Source organism: Pipistrellus kuhlii, unplaced genomic scaffold, assembly GCF_014108245.1.
Source record: "Pipistrellus kuhlii isolate mPipKuh1 unplaced genomic scaffold, mPipKuh1.p scaffold_m20_p_2, whole genome shotgun sequence".
Classification (NCBI taxonomy): Eukaryota; Metazoa; Chordata; class Mammalia; order Chiroptera; family Vespertilionidae; genus Pipistrellus; species Pipistrellus kuhlii.
The window spans coordinates 177,757,353-177,775,583 of record NW_023425515.1 but is presented as its reverse complement, the minus strand read 5'-3'; the positions used below and the strand labels follow the sequence as shown (position 1 = coordinate 177,775,583).

Sequence of the window (18,231 nt, the reverse complement as noted above, 5' to 3'; positions counted from 1 at the left end):
GGTTACAATGCCAAAGAGAAGCAAAAGGCAAGAAAATTGGGAAAGTTTTCTAAAGCAATCAAATGTCAAACACACACACACACACACACACACACACACACCAGAAACAAAAACAAAAACCCAACTTTATCCTGGAAATGCAATTATAGGAATAATTAGAGAATGATTTCTATATAAAGCAAACACTTATCATGGAAATGAAGGGAGGTGGCTTCCCTAAATATTTTCTTGAGCCCAAAGAAACCACCAGAGATTAAATAATTTCACACAAAATAAACTTGTATCTGGAAAACAAAAAATTATCCAGAGCAGAAGGAGGAGCTCAGACCCAGAACAAGTTATCATAGAGGAAAAGACCAGGACAAGATGTACAGAAATGCAGGGTAGAAAGGACAACAGCTGGGGGAATGGGAAGGGTGGTAGAAAACTACTATAATGTTGGGATCTAATCAGAAAACAATAAAATCTGAAAAGTTGGGAGTCCAACAAGTTATCACAATCATGAGAGAGAGCAAAGATGGAAAAAATAGCCAAGAAACTATAATATTCCTGATATCTTTCAGTAAATGGGCTTTAAGGTTGTTAAAATATATATATAACAGAAAGAAACTTCCATCTTCAAAAAACTAAAGAGATATTTGATCATGACATTCTTATCCCTGAAAATCCCAGGTAAAATTAAAACTGTAATAATCTGAACATTGGAAGAATACTAGTAGCAGCCTCACCCTGCTTCTATGTACTTCCACACCACACCGTGTCTCTGCAGCATCTCCAACACCAGGCCCTGAATGAACAAACTCCAAGCCGCTGTGCATCTCCAATGTTCCCTCCGCCTTCACCTCCTGGCCCACATTTCTAGGAGCCTCACAGCACAAGGACTTGGGACTCCCCCGCCTCCAACTGCCGTCACCAACACCAATGCGGCGTTTTGTTTTGTTCTGCTTCGAACTGGAGGAGGAGGGTGCTTCGTCTGGCTCAGAACTCGAGTCCATAACAAAGATTCTCGTCACTGAACTTTGTTCTCAGTGAGGGCAAGTGGCTCATCACTGCCAGACCAGGGCACCCCCTTCCCCTGAGAAGGGCTGAGTTCACAGTCCAAAGGCTGAGGGTCCAGACCAGAGGCACCCCAAGGCTCGCAGCACAGGCGCAGCCGTAGCGCCCCTACCTGGGGGTTAGTGTGGCTGCCCGCCCTGTGGTCTCTGTGGGGCTGGGGGACCTGCTCTGTGACTGTTCCTGAACCACTGGCCTCTGCAGGTGCTTTCTCGGTCAGCTCCCACTCACAGGACCCAACACTTTAGATTTCTGTCCCTGTTCTCTTCTCCCGTCTGACTCCTCTTTAGAGTGGACTTCTCCTCATGCCTTGGCCAATGCTGCTCAGAGTTAGAGCACTGGCATGGCACCAAAGGATCGCAGGTTCGATCCCCAGCCCATCGGGTGTATGCAGGAGGTAACCAAGCGATATACCTCTCTCACAGCAATGTTTCTCTCTCTGTCACACTCCTCTCCCTCCCTTCCATTCTCTCTAAAATTCAAAGGAACTCCTAGCCAGTTTTGCTTAGTGGATGAGCATCGTCTACAGAAGGAAAGGTCCCGGTTCAATTCCAGTCTAGAGCACATGTCCAGGCTGCGGGCTCAACCCCAATGAGGGGCTTACCCCCAAGTGTGGGATGTGCGGGAGGCAGCAATAATTCTGTCTCATCATTGATGTTTCTCTCTCTCTCTCTCTCTCTCTCTCTCTCTCTCTCTCTCTCTCTCTCTCTCTCTCTCCCCCTTCCTCTCTGAAAGCAATAAAAAAAATTTCTTTTTAAATATCCTCTGGTGAGTTGTTTTTTTAAGCCTTCCTTCAAAGACTCAGGGCATGTGCTCTCACCACTGCTTCCCATCACTCTTCTCCACTGTGCTGGGCACAAAGAGAGCCTCAGGTCAATGTGCCAGGCTAGCCCACTGCACTGGGCAGACACTCACGGGGTAAATGGTGGTGTGGTGGATGAATAAGAGAGTGAATGAAGGAAAATGGAAGGTGGTTTGGAATAAAGTTTGATTTGTTGAAATGTCAGTTCGGGCTGAAGAAAATGACAAGTTACTAGTATTTTGCAGCCTTCAACTCTTGCCAAACAAAAACCCACCTGTAAAATTGCACCTACTAAAGACTGTTGAAGAGTGTTTGAAACCACTGGTTTTAACACAAGACACTTGATCTACTATAAATTTACAAGTTGCACAATTCATGCTTGCCATGCACAGAACGGCAGCCACAAGCACCAAAGAAAACTAAAAGCTGGCAAGTTCAGAGGGTTCACTACATGTGCCATGGAGAAACATCAAACACCAAGAGAAAAGTTAAAGTGGAAACTTACAATTACCTGCTGGTCTGAGGGAATAAATTCAAGAGCTTTCTGGATAACACGGCAGCCATACATTTGCAGTGCCAATGACAGGACATGACCTCGAATCCGTTCTGCCAAAGCCAGCTTCTGTTCAAGGCTGCCAAACTAGACATAATGTTTGGGTGAACACCATTACTTAGGTAGAAGGAAAGAAACCAGAGAAAGCAAAGCATTCGTTATTCTGTATAAAACCATTGGTATACCTCTTTTAGCCTGGTCACCTATGATTAAAATCTTTTTTTTTTTTAAGTCTATGTTTTTGCCCTAGCCAGTTTGGCTCAATGGATAGAGTGTCATCCTACAGACTGAAGGATCCCAGGTACAATTCCAGTCAAAGGCACATGCCCAGATTTCGGGCTCAATCCCTAGTAGGGGGCATGCAGGACACAGCTAATCAATGATCCTCTCACTGTTTATCTCTCCCCTTCTGAAATTTGTGTGTTTATATATGTGGCATTTGTTTCTTCAAGAGAATAATTTTCAGTCCCTGGTTATGAGGAACTTTTTAATTTAAAAAAAATTTATCAGTTATCAACAGTAGTGGTTTCTATTAATATCTGCCAAACAAAAATATGTAATTCATCAAAGCCATTAATTCATTAGTACCGTTAAATACATCTACACTAGATTAATTACCAGATCATTTATGTTTACTCTAAAATAATAATACATATGGTAGACAGTGTTCATTAGGGCTTTACACAATGTCTGGGGAAGATTCAAAGACTTCTTACAGAAAATCAACAGCACTTTAGGTATCTGAGGTCCAGGGATTGAAAAGTTCTTTCATCTATATGAAATTTAAGCCAAAGCACATATTGGCACTCTGTTTTGAATTACTGTTCAATATCATCCCAAGAACTGATATGTATCATCTATTATACAATGAATCGAGTCAGGGAGAAAAAGAAAATCAAAAGGTAAGGCTGCATAATATTAAAACTCTTCCTAGGATGATTTTCCATCCTAGCTTTTTAGTTTTGTTTGAATAGCATAATCATCAGACTGAAGAGACTTTATGCCCAACGCACTGATTTTCTATACAAGGGAACTAATGTCCACTTCCTCTAAGTCAGGGACCTTTATCTGGCTTGTCCCAAAACACATGGCTGTAATCCACTGTTCATTCAGCCACCACTGGCTGCAGAGATCTGGAGCTGGAGACCCCTATATTTTTCTACCTATGACAAAAAATCATCTATGAAAAATTATCTATGAAAAGATAATTCTAAATCAAAATTACAAGCCATGTGTAGGTTGGTCTCTTAGTCCACAGCTGGAGAATTAAGTGTCAAAGAACTTAAGTCTTTAAGAGACAAGTTAGGAAGATAGAAGCTATGAGTGACCCACTTTTTAAATCTTCACATAAATCAAACAAAATCATAAATAATAAGTTGAAAGTTTTATTTTGTTCTGTGGAAAATACTGTACAATTCCAGTACTTCTCCCCTGTACTCAATTCCTCACCTCAATGTTTCATTTCTTTCTGGATTTACAGCTGGGAGTTGTTGATCCAGTGCACCAGGGCTATAATGGTAAGGCAAGAATCCCTGCCTTTCTGAGAGGTTAGTTAACTAAGGGAACAGACCTAAGCCAACAATCTCACTCATCCTTTCCAAAGACAATGATGACAGAGGTGGACATTCATGGAGGAAAACTAAGAAACCAAGGTCAAAGGATGACCCAGTAAGTGTTTAACAATCTTCAGACTACAGTTTATGATGAAAAACAGTGGAGTTGGTGTTCAAAGATAATTCTATAGGAATCCTAAAAAAAAATTTCATTTTTTAGAACACTTTATTGTGGACTTGCTAAAATTATCTTATAAGAATTACTTCCTCAAAAAATAACATTTTAGTGAAACTATTTAACAATCAGAAATAACATACTAGAGATCCTAAATAGGGACAATGATTCTCCATACACATTTCTAAATTAGACTGGCATCATCTGCTGCAAATGAATTGGAAAACATTTAAAAAATGTAAAAGCCCACACACATTTCATTTTGAGGACTGGAATGGGATGGCAATTCTAAAAACAGCTAATGAAAATCAAAAAGCTCTGGAGATTCTCTAAAGTCAAAGGATGGAAAGTACAAAGGCTTACTTCAAAGAACTTCTGAATGACATAATTTCCAAATACATCCACCATTAGCTGGTAAGCGGCCTGGAGGATTTCATTGAAGACAAGCTGGCGCTCAGCTGGTGTGGCCCGCTCTAGTTTCAGCTGAATAAATCTGAAGTGCAAAGTAAAAAGGGCAATCACAGCATTTTAGAAAGACTTGGAATAAATAATTAGCTCAATTTGTATAATGAATCACTTCTGAAAATATGTGTGTGTACATTTACACAGGTGCAGGTGCACGTGGGTGTACAAATACAACTGTTATTTAAACGAATCCCTTGAGCTCACTTAATGGAAGAATTCCTAAAAAGGAAAAAATGTTTACAGTGTGAAGTATACCCTAACGTAACTGAGCTTTTAAATGTAGATTTAAGTGTGAGCATATTCATTACAACAGGACATATGTACAAAATTGTATTTATATGTGGGTTTGAGGGAAAGAGACGAAAGGGAGAAATAGGGAGAGGGGAGGGTGAAGATGGGCATAACACAAGGAGAACTTTTCCTTTAGAAACTAGTTTCGCATTAAGAGGATCAAAGTTTATGGACCTTGCTGTATTATTTACCTCAATACTCTAAGGATGTGGAACAGTTGTTATAAATGTCTGCAGGGTGTTCTGAAGTAGTAGCTACTCAATCTGCCAATCTAAATAATTCTTTGATTCAGGTGATTATCAGAAAAATCATGTTGTCTCTCAATCTGGTCTACAGGATCCAAATATGAGAAACCCTTGCCCAGTAGCAAGCTTGCAGAACTTAGAGAGAAAATAGGTTTTTTAGAAGCTGTTTCAGTGGGCACAGTCAGAGAGAAAAAGAAATGAAGACAAATAGGAAAGGATGGGCAACATCATAAACATGCTTTCTCCCTGGGACCAGAGTCCCTTCTGCGAGGCCCACAAGCTAAATTCCGTTTTGTAAGAGCTGCTTCTCTCACCTCTATGCAGACTCTCACTTCCACTGAATAAACAACAACAAAGTGATGGAGTGTCTTAATCCTGAGAAGCAGAGGTCCAAACTTGTATCTGAGTAGCTCTTAATAGGGACTCAATTAGCAAACATGTGCGGACATATGTCTTTGTGGTAGCGTTTGTTTCTTATATTGTAGCCATTCTGTGAGGTTCTGGTAAATTAGAAACATCAGGCTAATCTTTCAGAAAGGTAAAAAGGCTTGTTTGAAAACAGAAAGTTTATTTTATTCATGTGATCCCAACTTCAATTTCTAAATGGCTCTTTTCAATCGCTTGTGTATCTGGTGACCTTCACAATGCCACGTTTCTCTGAAATAATGGAAAGTACACTAAGAAGCTACTGCTTCAATTATTTTATAGCAATTTACTCAGTGTATACGTATTTGAGGAATGGGATTTAAGGCATTAAAATTTCAGTTACCTTAAGTGCCAAAGCCAAGTCCTCACCTGGACCCATGTTGGTCTTGGGAAAATTCCATTATATGCCCAGCAATTTCTCGCAGTTGTAAATTAGGGTACCGGTTATTTCGAAAATCTTCCAAAAGCCTGCTCCTGCCAGAGGGCATGACATCAGACATTCCATATCGCAAACGGGAGGAAGAAAAAAGGGTGCTGCTAGGGCTGAAGAGGCTGGAGGCGCTGCTCGCACTGCGGTACTTGGCTTCCGCGCCGGGAGCAGCAGAGATGTATCTTCCACTGCCGTTTGTGAGTCCTCCTGTTGGTTACAGAACAGAACTCAGGACTCGTTCTTAAGGAGCTTTGTTGAAGAGTGGAAAAAGCGTCCCACACATGAGAGCCTACATCATCTCTAACACCTCTTCCACTCTGTTGCTTTTGTATTAAGATCAAATTCTATTAGTGCCATGACTTCCACAAGGGCAATGCAGCAAGCTGAAAAGAAACTTTAGCGCAAACGTTATCTGGGGAATGCTTTTAACCGCTGATAGGATACTGCTAGCAAAAGCGGAGGGAACAGTCAGTGAAGCCATTAAAATTCATGCGTGTGAACCAGGACCTGAGCTCCAAGAATCAGAAAACACAAAATGCATGGAGACTGCAGTGGCTTTCCACTCTGTGTTCTGAGGAGATTCTTGCCCTTAGAGAATATTCCCCACTCTCCCACCTGAAACTCGCCCCTTAAAAAAATTGGGGTTCCCAGATTTGCCTGTCTTATAGTGTCACAAAAAAAAAAAAAAAAAAAAAAAAAAAAAAATCACTGAGGAAATGATTCTGGTGCCAAATAGAAGTCTGAAAATTATTAAGGTACCTTAGGCCAATGGTTACACATCAGGGGGGGGGGGGGGGGGGGGGGGGGGAGAAGAGATGAAGGGAATAGAAGGTTTTCCAGTTCTTCATCAGAAATGGCAGCTCTTAACACCTCCTGTTGAGACACAGCCTGAAATGATACAGTAGCAACAACTTTCATGCCACTGATACTGCTGTAGTGACTGATGACCAGGGAGCAATAATTGTGAATTCCTACACTAGTAAAATAGAGATAAGACCAAAAGGCTTATCAAAATGTAAAGCAGCCCTGGCTGGTGTGGCTGTTGGTTGGGCGTCACCCCATGCACCAAAAGGTTGCTGGTTTGATTCCTGGTCAGGAGACATGCTCGGGTTGCAGGCTCGATTCCTTATAAGGGGTGTGCAGGAGGAAGATGATCAATGTTTCTCTGGCCCCCACTCTAGCTCCCTTCCTCTTTCCAAAAATCAACTTAAAAACTAATCTTTAAAACAACTATGTAAAGCAGAGTAATAAATTATACTGAATATATAAATATATATTCCCAATATTGGCATGTTTTTTACATTACATAAAAAGAATGTAAGGCCTTTTATAAAATGAATGTGAAGCCTTTTCTTTTGTCATCCCCCACCCCCCAACTCCTTTTAAACAAAAAGCAAAGTAGATAAGAAATACACATAAACCAAAAAGTGTGTGCAGATGAATAACAATTCAGGATCCTAGAGGAAGTCACTTAAGGTGAACTTCTTCATGAGTTTTAATTAATGCCTGGTTTGGAGATTAATGGTGTCTACAAAAATATACCCATCTTGGATTTCTCCACAGAATTCTAGGGCTCATCTTCAAAGTTCTGAGTCTCAACAAAAGTGGTGAGACCAACCAGAAAAGGCTCAGCGTTAAAATTTGTAAAACATTTTTATTGAGCATTTGCTCTAAGCCAGGCTCTATCATAAAGCATCTTACAGAAGCACTTCAGGAAATTTTTTAGGAAGATTTTAAATTCCCATGTGTATAACAGAACATTAAGACCCTAAGAGGTGCATGCTCACCCAAAGACACAAACAATCATGGCCAGAATTGTCACAGGACACTTGATTTCAGAGTCAGTGCCCTTGCAACTAGACAGGTCCTATTTTCAGACTCAGCTATATCAAGTTTGCTTATTCTAAAGGACACTGTTATTCTTATCAAATTCCACAATATTTCTTAATCCAAATGGAAAACATTTCTTTAAGAAAAGAAAGAGAAGGCTTTATAAGAAAAAATAACAGTGGCCATATGAGTATTATAATCAACAAAATGACACAGTCACAGGCATATTTGCTGAGCCAACTAATTTTTCTGTAAATATTCAACCAATGTAGATTTTTATTTAAAATCACAGCTTCCTGTTAGTTTATGTAAAGGTAACTGGGAAATAGTAGGCCATCAGTAAGTATATCTCCTTTAGATGAGGAATATGCAGGGCACCATCGTTTATCTACATAGTCTTGTAACCAAACTACTACCCCTGGAGGTGGCTCCTAAGTGTTTGAATTTGTAATCCATTTTAAAATAAGTAATTCACACAGGGCCTCCAAAGGAGCCTCTGAGTGATCTCAAGTTTTCCCGGTATTATGACATTCCACACACATTAAGGGCTCAAATGCTTTGTTTAAATTAGTACAAGCAGGTTTCCAGTTCCACATGTAAGGAGCTTGGAGTCACCACTCCACCCTAACAACAAGTATAAAGCTAACCAGACCGAAAAATCAGGAGTTCTTGGGTCCATTAGAGAAGAAGGACAAGAGCAAACTACGCCCTCCAAGACTGGAAAGACAGGCGAATACAGGTCATATCACAGCTTTCCAAAACAGGAACTTAAACAAAACCACCACCAGAACCAGTATTGAATAGGAACACCTGCATTGCAACTGAAAAATTGCTAGAGGTTCAGTGAGTTCAGACAACTCTGAGAGCTTTAACTCCAGGGGGACCCAGTCACATTGGGAATGGGGAACACAAGTGCACAATAAATACCAGAGAGAATTTTCCTCAGGCTTCCAGCAGACTGAAGGGAAAAGAAACAATTTTGAAATATGCCAGAGAACTATAACCTTAATTAACAAAGCCTGTCCTCTGAGAAAACTAGTAAACCAGAGTCTAATCTGCAGGGTTTTATGATCAGAGATTAACTGACCTGGGGAAGGGAAACATGTAACTCTAGCTTACACAAACCATTGTGCCCCTCAGGGTAGGGGGCGTGCCGCTAAGAAATGCTTGTGTGCAGTAGCTGGCTTGGCTCAGTGGATAAAACATCCGCCTGCAGACTGAAGGGTTTCAGGTTCTATTCCAGTCAAGGGTATATGCCTGGTTGTGGGCTCAATCCCCAGTAGGGGGCCTGCTCATCATTGATGTTTCTTTCTATCCTTATCCCTTCCTCTCTGAACCAATAAAAATATATTTAAAAAAAACAAACAAAAAACACTTGCTAGTCAGTGCACATAATAGTGAACAGTTGAGCAGCCTTAGCATATCATTAGCATATTATACTTTTATTGGTTGAATGGATGAATGGACACATGGACACTTAGCATATTAGGCTTTTGTTATATAGGGTTAAGAGAGTCTTGATTCTCCATTTGGTCTTCTTATCATTTTTAGCTGTCTGTTCATAGTGCTCAAATAAAGGTTTGATATGAAGCTAAAAAAAAAAAGAAAAAGAAAAAAAGAAACACTTGTGAAGTTGATAGTCCAGAGGCATAGGCTCACTAAATGAATGAGATTTGGACCATAAGACTCCCCTGACAACTCATTACTAAAGCCAATCCTTTTATCGAGTATAACAAGCCTGGCTATTAAAAAGAAGAAGAAAGTAAACATCATACCAAAAGGCAAAAACAAACACCACAATTTGAAGATCAAGAATAATCAGAAATATGCATGGCAAGGATAATGGAGTTACCAAACAACTATAATTAATATACTAAAGACTCTACTAGACAGACAGTATGCATTGAACAAGTAGGCAATGTGAGCAGAAAGAGGGATTAAGAAAAAATAATAAAGAAATGCTAGAGATAAAAAACAAAACGAAGAATGCCTTTGATGGGCTTATTATTCAGACAGGAGACAGGTAAGGAAAGACTCTGAGTTGGAAGTTATATCAATAAAATCCTCAAAAACCAAAAAGGAAAGAGAAAAAAAAAAAAAAAACACTAAAAAAAGAAATAAATAAGTAACAAGTACAGGATATCCACAGACTGTAAAGACAACTACAAAAGTTAGAACATACATTATGGGAATATCAGAAGGACAAGAAAGAAAAAAGGAACAGAAGTATCTAAAACAATAACAACTAAGAATCTCTCCAAATTAATATCAGATACTAAACCAGGAAGATCAAGGAACATTGAGCAGCATAAATGCCAGAAAAAATTACAGCTAGGCATATCATCTTCAAAATATAGAAAAGACAAAGAAAAATCCTGAAAGAAGGCAGAGGGGATGAAAACATGACAATAAATTACATCTCACTTCTCCTCAGCAAGCAAGAACAGAGAGGAATCAAATATTTAAACTGTTGAAAGACTGGTACCCCTGATACAGGAAGGTTGCAATTTTGATTCCTGGTCAGGGCACATACAAGAATCAGCCCATGGATGCATAAATAAGTAGAACAACAATTCAATGTCTGTCTCTCACAAAATCAATTAAAAAAAAATATTGAGAATGAAAAATACTACCAACCTAGATTTCTGTATCCTGCAAAACTATCCTTCAAAAGTGAAGAAATGCTTTTTCAGCCGAGACCGGTTTGGCTCAATGGATAGAGCGTTGGCTTGGGGACTGAAGAGTCCCAGGTTCGATTCCGGTCAAGGGCATGTACCTTGGTTGCGGGCATATCCCCAGTAGGGGGTGTGCAAGAGGCAGCTGGTCGATGACTCTCTCTCATCGATGTTTCTGACTCTCTATCTCTCTCCCTTCCTCTCTGTACAAAATCAATAAAATATATTAAAAAATAATAATAATAAAAAATAAAAAAAAGAAATGCTTTTTCAGATAAACAGATATTAAAGAAATATGTTGCCACTATACCTGTCTTGCAAAAAAATGCCAAAAGAAGTTCTAAAGAAGGTAAATAATACAGGTCAGAAACTACAATCTATATTTTAAAAAAAAAAGAAAGAACATCATACTTAATGACTTAAAAATAAAAACTTTAATTTATTCTGAATTGATCTGACAAGTTTGTTCAAAAAAATAGCAACAATGTGTTCAATTATGTATGTATCACATTTATGTGCTTAACTAAGTGAAATGAATGGCAGCAATGGATGAAGGAACTTTTCTTATTATAAGGTTTTTGCACTACTTGTGAAGTGGTATAGTCTTATTTGAAAGTGAACCTGGATTAGTTGTAAATGTGTAACGCAAATTCTAGGGCAACCACTAAAAAAGTTTTAAGCCCTGGCCGGGTAGCTCATTTTGTTGGAGTGGCATCCCAATGTACCAAAGTTGCAGGTTAAATAAGTCCCTAATAGTCAGGACACATACAGGAAGCAACTAATGGATGTACAATGAGTGGAACAATAAATCAATGTTTCTCATTCTCTCCCCTCCACGATTCCTCTCTCCCTAAAATCAACCAATAAGTAAGAAATGTTAAAGTTTTTAAAAATAAAATATAACTGATATGTTAAGAAAGAAAATAGAATCATATAAAAGCCCAAGTCAAACCACAAAAGACAGAAAAAGTGTGAAAGACAAAAATAGGGACAAAGAACAAAGACAACAAATAGAAAACAATAATAAATATGGTAGACATTAATCCAACTATACCAATTATTTTAATGTCAATGGTATAAATATGCCAATTGAAAGATTGTTAATGTGATCACAAAACACATCTCACCTATATGTTGTCTACAAGAAACCTACCTTCAAAATACACATATATACTTAAAGTAAATGATTATTAATAAACACAGAAAAAGTACTTAACAAAATCCAAAACCCATTCTTGAAAAAACTCTTAAACAGAAGGGAACTGAACCTAAGTAAAGGCATCTACGAAAACAAACAAACAAACAAACAAACAAAAAACCACACACACACAATGCCCAGACTTAAAAGCAAAAGAGGAACACTTTGTCCCCAAGATCAAGAACAAGGCATGGATGTGTGTTCTCATCTACCCTCTTTAACACAGTACCGAGATTCTAGCTAGTGAAATCAGGCCAGAAAAAGAAATAAAAGGCATCAAGATTGAAAATCTGTCTTTATTCACAGGTGACATAAACCTATATATAGAAAATCCTCAGGAAACCACCCAAAACTATTAGAATAAATAAGTACAGCAAATGTGTTGAATACAAGATCAATATACAAAAATCAATTGTATTTCTATTAACAAGCTGAAAAAAATCTAAAAGTAAAATTAGAATACAATTTCACTAATGACAGAAAAGAAAAAAAAATAAGATGTGTAGGAACGAATTTAACGAAAAGACTTGTTAGACTTGTATACTAAACATTTCAAAACTTTGCTGAGGAAAATGTCCTTTGCAAAACAATGAACCATCACCTCACATAATGTAACTCAAAATGAATCATATACTTATTTATAAGAACTAAAATACTAAAACTTTTAGAAAACATGTAAGAAAATCTGTTAAGAAATTGAGCTGGCCAAAGATTTCTATCCCAGAAATCATGATAAACTGGCCCTCATCGAAATTAAATTATTGTACTTCCAAAGACACCATTTAAAAAATGAAAAGACAAACAAAAGACCAAAAGACTTCATATGCAAAACATATATCTAGTGAAGAACTTGTATCCAGAATATATAAAAAATGCTTACAACTCAATAACTTATTAAGACAAACAATCTGAATCAAAAATTGGGCAAAAAACATGAGCAGACATTTCACCAAAGATACATGAGTTGTTAATAAGCACATGAAAAGATGCTCAGCATTATTAGTCATTAGGGAAACGGAAATTAAAACTACAATGATATACCATTTTATGATCACTAGAACAGCTATATTAATAAGACAAATATCATAAGAACAAATGTTGGTGAGAAATCCTCACACATTGCTGGTGGGAATGTAAAATGGTATACTAACTTGGAAAACAGGTTGGCAGTTTCTTTAAAAGTTTAACTTAAAAACAACAACAAAATAGATATCAGCAATTCTACTCCCAGAGAAATGAAAGCAAGTGTTCACAGAAAGATTGGCATACAATGTTCATAACATCATAAACTATTTTTTATTGATTTTAGAGAGAAAGGCAGAGGAAGAGAAAGATAGAAACATCAATGATGAGAATCACTGATCTGCTACTTCCTGCAAGCCCTCCCTACCAATGGGGATTGAGCCCACAACCCAGACATGTGTGCAACCCAGACATGTGCCCTGACCAGAAACCATGATGATCGGTTGTAGCAGCATAATTTATAATAACCAATAAATATCCTTCAATTGTGAATGGTTAGACAAAATGTGGTATAGCATAAAATTGAAGAGGAGTCAGCAACAAAATGTAACAAAATACTGAAACACATTATATCAAGGATGAATTCTCAAGAACATGAGAAGGTACAGAAGCCAAACAAACGAGGTCACATAGTGTATGCTTCTATTTATATGAAATGTCCAGAAAATGCAAATTTAAAAACAGAATGTAGATCAGTGGTATGAACAGGGATTAACTATAAAATGTCACGAGGAATCTTACTGAGGTACTGAAGATAGTCTAAAACCACTTTTTTGATGATGGTTGTACAATTCAGAAAGTTACTAAAAATCACTAAATTATACAGTTGAAATGAGTGAACTTTATGACTTAATTTTATGGTGAGATAAAACTCATTAAGTTGTTTTAAAAAGTATGGTCCTCTAAGTAACAGGTAATGCGAAAAGTAGTATTGTAGTAGTATTGAAGGCAGTCAACAAGTGATTGCTTAATCAATAATGAGAGAAAAATAACTTAAGCAGGGCACTGATTTTTCTGAGTATCCTAGCTTATCTCTGACCACTGGGAAGAAGTGTGAAAACGCTATCACAGATAACAGATCCACCCTGGGATAACAAAAATACTGGCTGAAATGTGCATACAAACGTTTACTAGCTGTGTGGTTTTATAAAACCATGCTGAGTTTAAGTTTCCCTCTGTAGAATAGTCTTTTGAATATTTAATACACTGAACAAACACAATGAATAAATTTTGAGGATAGTTGTTAAGTGATCGAAGAATTGATGGCTAGTGGCAGCAGTGAAGTGGTATTAATAGTAAAAGCTACCGGTATATGAGGTGTGACCCAATATACACTGAGTGGCCAGATTATTATGATCTCTGAATGCATAATAATCTGGCCAGTCAGTACATAAATATTAGAGGCCCAGTGCATAAATTCGTACATGGGTGGGGTCCGGCCAGCCTGGCCAGTGGGAGGGGACATGCGCCGGCCTGCCTGCTAGTCAAACTACTGGTCAAGAGGACAATTTGCATATTAGCCTTTTATTATATAGGCTATACACTGAGTGGCCAGATTATTATGCATTCAGAGATAATAATCTGGCCACTCAGTGTGTGTGTTTGTGTGTGTGTGTGTGTGTGTGTGTGTGTGTGTGTGTGTATATGGTAAAGAAGTGCTAAGTTTCTTGCACCAAGATGTGTTTAGGGTCTTTGTATAGGTACTGCTAGAAACCAAGTACCACACATCATATAGTAAGGCAAAAGCATACAAAAACCCTTTTCTAAAGGAGACTGAGTTAAGGCAAAGCTCTAGCCAATAAAGATGCTAAATTCCTTAAGAACGATGTGTATAATTTTGTAGTATATGCAGCAATTCAAGTCCAATGCAAAAACATACAACAAAATTGTTTAAACAAGGTACACGTTTTTAAGGAGATGATATGTTAAAAATAAATCTGGGCAGAAAGCAAGAGTCATTAAGAAATAATTTGCCCAATAATTATTTCCTGCTTCACAAGAGGAACATAAATTAAGACTAAGGCAATATTTCATTAGACTGCTAATATACTGGAAAGAGAAAAGGTACCATGCATGCAAGTATTATTTCCAGGTCCATTTTCAAACACTCAAGAGCCACAACATTTAGTTCAGGGGTTGACAAGCTTGGGGCCACAGAAAAATCTGGCCCGCTACCTATTTTTGTAAATAAAGTTTCATTTTCAACAGCAGCATTGAATATTCACAGAGATCATCTGATCTCACAGATTTAGTTTGTTTAGTACTCAATAAGAGCTGACAGAGTTCAAATGTTTAAACCAATTAAAAAATTACTGCATCTGATAATGCACTGGTTTAAAATATATCATGGGCACATCATGTGACAGGATATACACCGATAATTGCTGCTTTGGAATAAAAAAGTTTGACACTAATTCTGTTCAGATATGAGACTTCGGCATGATATTTAGGTCAGTTTCCCGACTTCTGTATCATAGGCATAATGCCTTCCAGAGGTACAGCAGCTAAAACCATTAGTAGTGTCAGGTAATAACTACTCAATAAATGTTAGTTCCTTCCATCTACACACTAAACTGACACTTCGTCCTGGTTGGTTTGGCTCAGTGGATAGCGTGTCGGCCTACTGACTGAAGGGTCCAGGGTTCGATTCTGGTCAAGGGTACATGCCCAGGTTGTGGGCTCGATCTCCCAATAGGAGGCATGCAGGAGGCAGCAGATCAATGATTCTCTCTCATCACTGATGTTTCTATCTCTTTCCCTCTCCCCCTCCTTTCTGAAATCAATAAAAATATATTTTAAAAAAAACCAAAAACTGACACTTTCATCTATCCCTTATGTTTCTGGATTAGTCCTGAGTCTTTAAAGCCAGGCATTCTGTCACTAGAAAACACTATTATACAATAAACCCACATCCATTAGCTATTATCCAGTATGGATTTAGCAACCGGGAATGTCCCTACAACTTTCCTAATATGACCTGAAACAATAAGTTCTATAACCATATAGTTCTTAACTTAGGAAATTTTTAGGACACACACACACACACACACACACACGCACGCACAAATGTATATGTACTTATATAGATAGATAATGTTGCCTCAAAAGTCATCTCCAAACTCAGAAATAGCATTAGTTCTAGAATAATAACTATTATCTTAACCCTTCTTCAAGCCTAACTTTTATATTTTTATAAATCATTTCCAAGTATTTGTCTTTCCAAATGAAAGCATACTATTTGTTTATAGCCTGTCCTCATTTCTGAGTTCATAAAGCCACTTTTAATCTTGCTAGTTAAAAAGTGGGAAAAAGTCCTGTTGGTGTGGTTTAGTGGCTGAGCATTGACCCATGAGCCAGGAGACCACAGTTCGATTCTTGGTCAGGGCACATGCCCAGGTTGTGGGCTCGCCTGCAGGAAGCAGCCAAATTATGATTCTTTCTCATCATTGATATTTCTGTCCTTCTCTCTCTTTCCCTTCCTCTCTCTAAAATCAATAAAAACATAGTTTAAAAAAAAAAAAAAAGTATATGTAAACTAGAATAGGTGTTTTTTTGTTTTGTTTTGTTTTGTTTTAATTTTATTTTAAACTAGAGGCTCGGTGCATGAAATTCATGCACTTCGGCAAGGAGAGGAGGGTGTGTGTGTACCCCTCAGCCTGGCCTGCGCCCTCTCACAGTCCAAGATCAGGCCTAAGCCAGCAGTCAGATATCCCTTTCACAGACCTGAACTCTGGCAGTCTGGGATCCCTCACTCCTTAACTGCCCACCTGCAGCAGAGGTGGGAGAGGCTCCCACAACCACCACTGCACTCCCCAGCTGTGAGCCCAGCTTCTGGCTGAGCAGTACTCGCCTCTGTGGGAGCACACTGACCACCAGGGGCAGTTCCTGCATTGAGCTTCTGCCCCTGGTGGTCAGAGTGTGTCACAGCAACTGGTCGTTCCTTTGCTCAGTCGATTTGCATATTAGGAGGATAAGGACGGTCTATATTTAGGCACGTCTTCATAGAATAATAAGTAACAGAACCCCCAATTCAGTGTCAAGAGTGTCCTGGGCTGCATGATAAATTACATACCCTGTTTCCCCGAAAATAAGACAATATCTTATATTAATTTTTTTCTCCCAAAGTTGTGCTAGGTCTTATTTTCAGGGGATGTCTTATTTTCGAGGAAACACGATAGTTACTCCATGTCTATGCCTTAACCTAAGAAATAAATCGGTACTTCCTGACAAATAACTGGGAGAAGGGAGTGTAAACCATTTCCTACCTCTTCAAAGACTTAGAAATTTGTCCTCTAACATGATAATAAAGTGCCTCTACATTCTTACAGCTTGCTGATTAAGGAGCCTCTTTATCCTCATTTTCTAGGATCTAGATAGTAACATTTAAAAATCCCATACATTTAACCACCAAAACATAAAATTGGAAAGTATACATCTATACTCATTAGCATGCTATATAATTTAAGAAAACATATACAAATATATTGGCAGCCCTGGCTGGTTTGGCCCAGTGGGTAGAGCACTGGCCTGGGGCTGAAGGGTCCCGGGTTCGATTCTGGTCAAGAGCACATGCCCAAGTTGTGGACTTGATCCCCAGTAGGGGGCCTGCAGGAAGCAGCTAATCAATGATTCTCATCATTGATGTTACTATCTCTATCTCCTTCTCCCTCTCCCTTCCTCTCTGAAACCAAAAAAAGAAAATGCCTTTAAAAAAAAACAAAAAACAAAAACCTGGCAAACTTTTTAAAATAAAATGCTTTATGTGCAAAAGCTATTAAATGTATAAATGTGGGGTGGAGTGAAGAGAGTCTGAAAATTAAGGCAAAATAATAATCATGATGATATTTAAGTGTTAATACTAGGTGAATACATTCTTTTTCTCTATCTTTGTTTTCCAGTTTTATTTAAAATGAATCTGGACTGTGTTTATAATGAAAGATTCTCACATGCAGCCAGAGAACAAGATGTTTATACTAAAGTGAAAATATAGGGGACACATCCAAACTTTAATAAATCCAAAATTGTTATGCCATCTAGGAACAGCCTAAATAACATGAGGCACTCAAGGAAGGAACAGAACACTCAGGACACTTCCAGGATAAAGGGATTGTGCTTTGCTTATGCAAAGTACTTCTAATGGCATCGGTGGCAAGAAATTTCTCGATTTCAAGGTGGTGGTAGAGTAATGGTTCTTACCCAGGTTTAAGCTTGAAGAGGATCCATGTGAAGAGAGGGAAGGAGGTGGTGTCTGTGAATGTCCTGGTCCCTGACTAGGGAGAGGCATGCCCACGGGTCCAGGAGAGGAGGAAAAGCTAAGGCCGTTATAAAAACTGTGTCCAATGGGGGTCAAGCTGCTCGATGTCCTCTTATAAAGGTCACTGCTGCCAGTCAGGGAGTCACGGCGGGAGCCACTGCCAGTGTTGGAGTTTGCAACTAAAATGGAATTAAAACAATGCAGATAAGAACAGGCCTGTTCCTTGAAGAACAAGCCCAGTGACCTGTTCCTGACACT

General features: G+C 38.5%; 1 protein-coding gene and 1 non-coding gene across 32 annotated transcripts in view; both read right to left on the bottom strand.

Annotated features, from left to right (window-relative positions):
* The window catches only part of PUM1 (pumilio RNA binding family member 1), a 119,380-nt gene that overhangs the window by 16,276 nt on the left and 84,873 nt on the right, over positions 1–18,231 (bottom strand). For 27 of the 31 annotated variants that reach the window (XR_006742226.1, XM_036446627.2, XM_036446637.2 and 24 more), the window contains 4 exons: positions 17,916–18,152; positions 5,933–6,200; positions 4,500–4,629; positions 2,361–2,495 (listed from right to left, as the gene is read on the bottom strand). Coding sequence is in view for 30 of the 31 variants with exons in the window: in XM_036446627.2 (XP_036302520.1) it covers positions 2,361–2,495; positions 4,500–4,629; positions 5,933–6,200; positions 17,916–18,152 (770 nt within the window). In the remaining variant the exon portion in view is untranslated. The remainder of the gene's footprint in view (positions 1–2,360; positions 2,496–4,499; positions 4,630–5,932; positions 6,201–17,915; positions 18,153–18,231) is intronic. The other 4 variants (XM_036446629.2, XM_036446632.2, XM_036446634.2 and 1 more) reach the window with 3 other exon arrangements.
* LOC118725094 lies at positions 973–1,057 on the bottom strand. Its single transcript, XR_004989841.1, has one exon. It is a non-coding gene; the product is annotated as a small nucleolar RNA SNORD103/SNORD85 (small nucleolar RNA).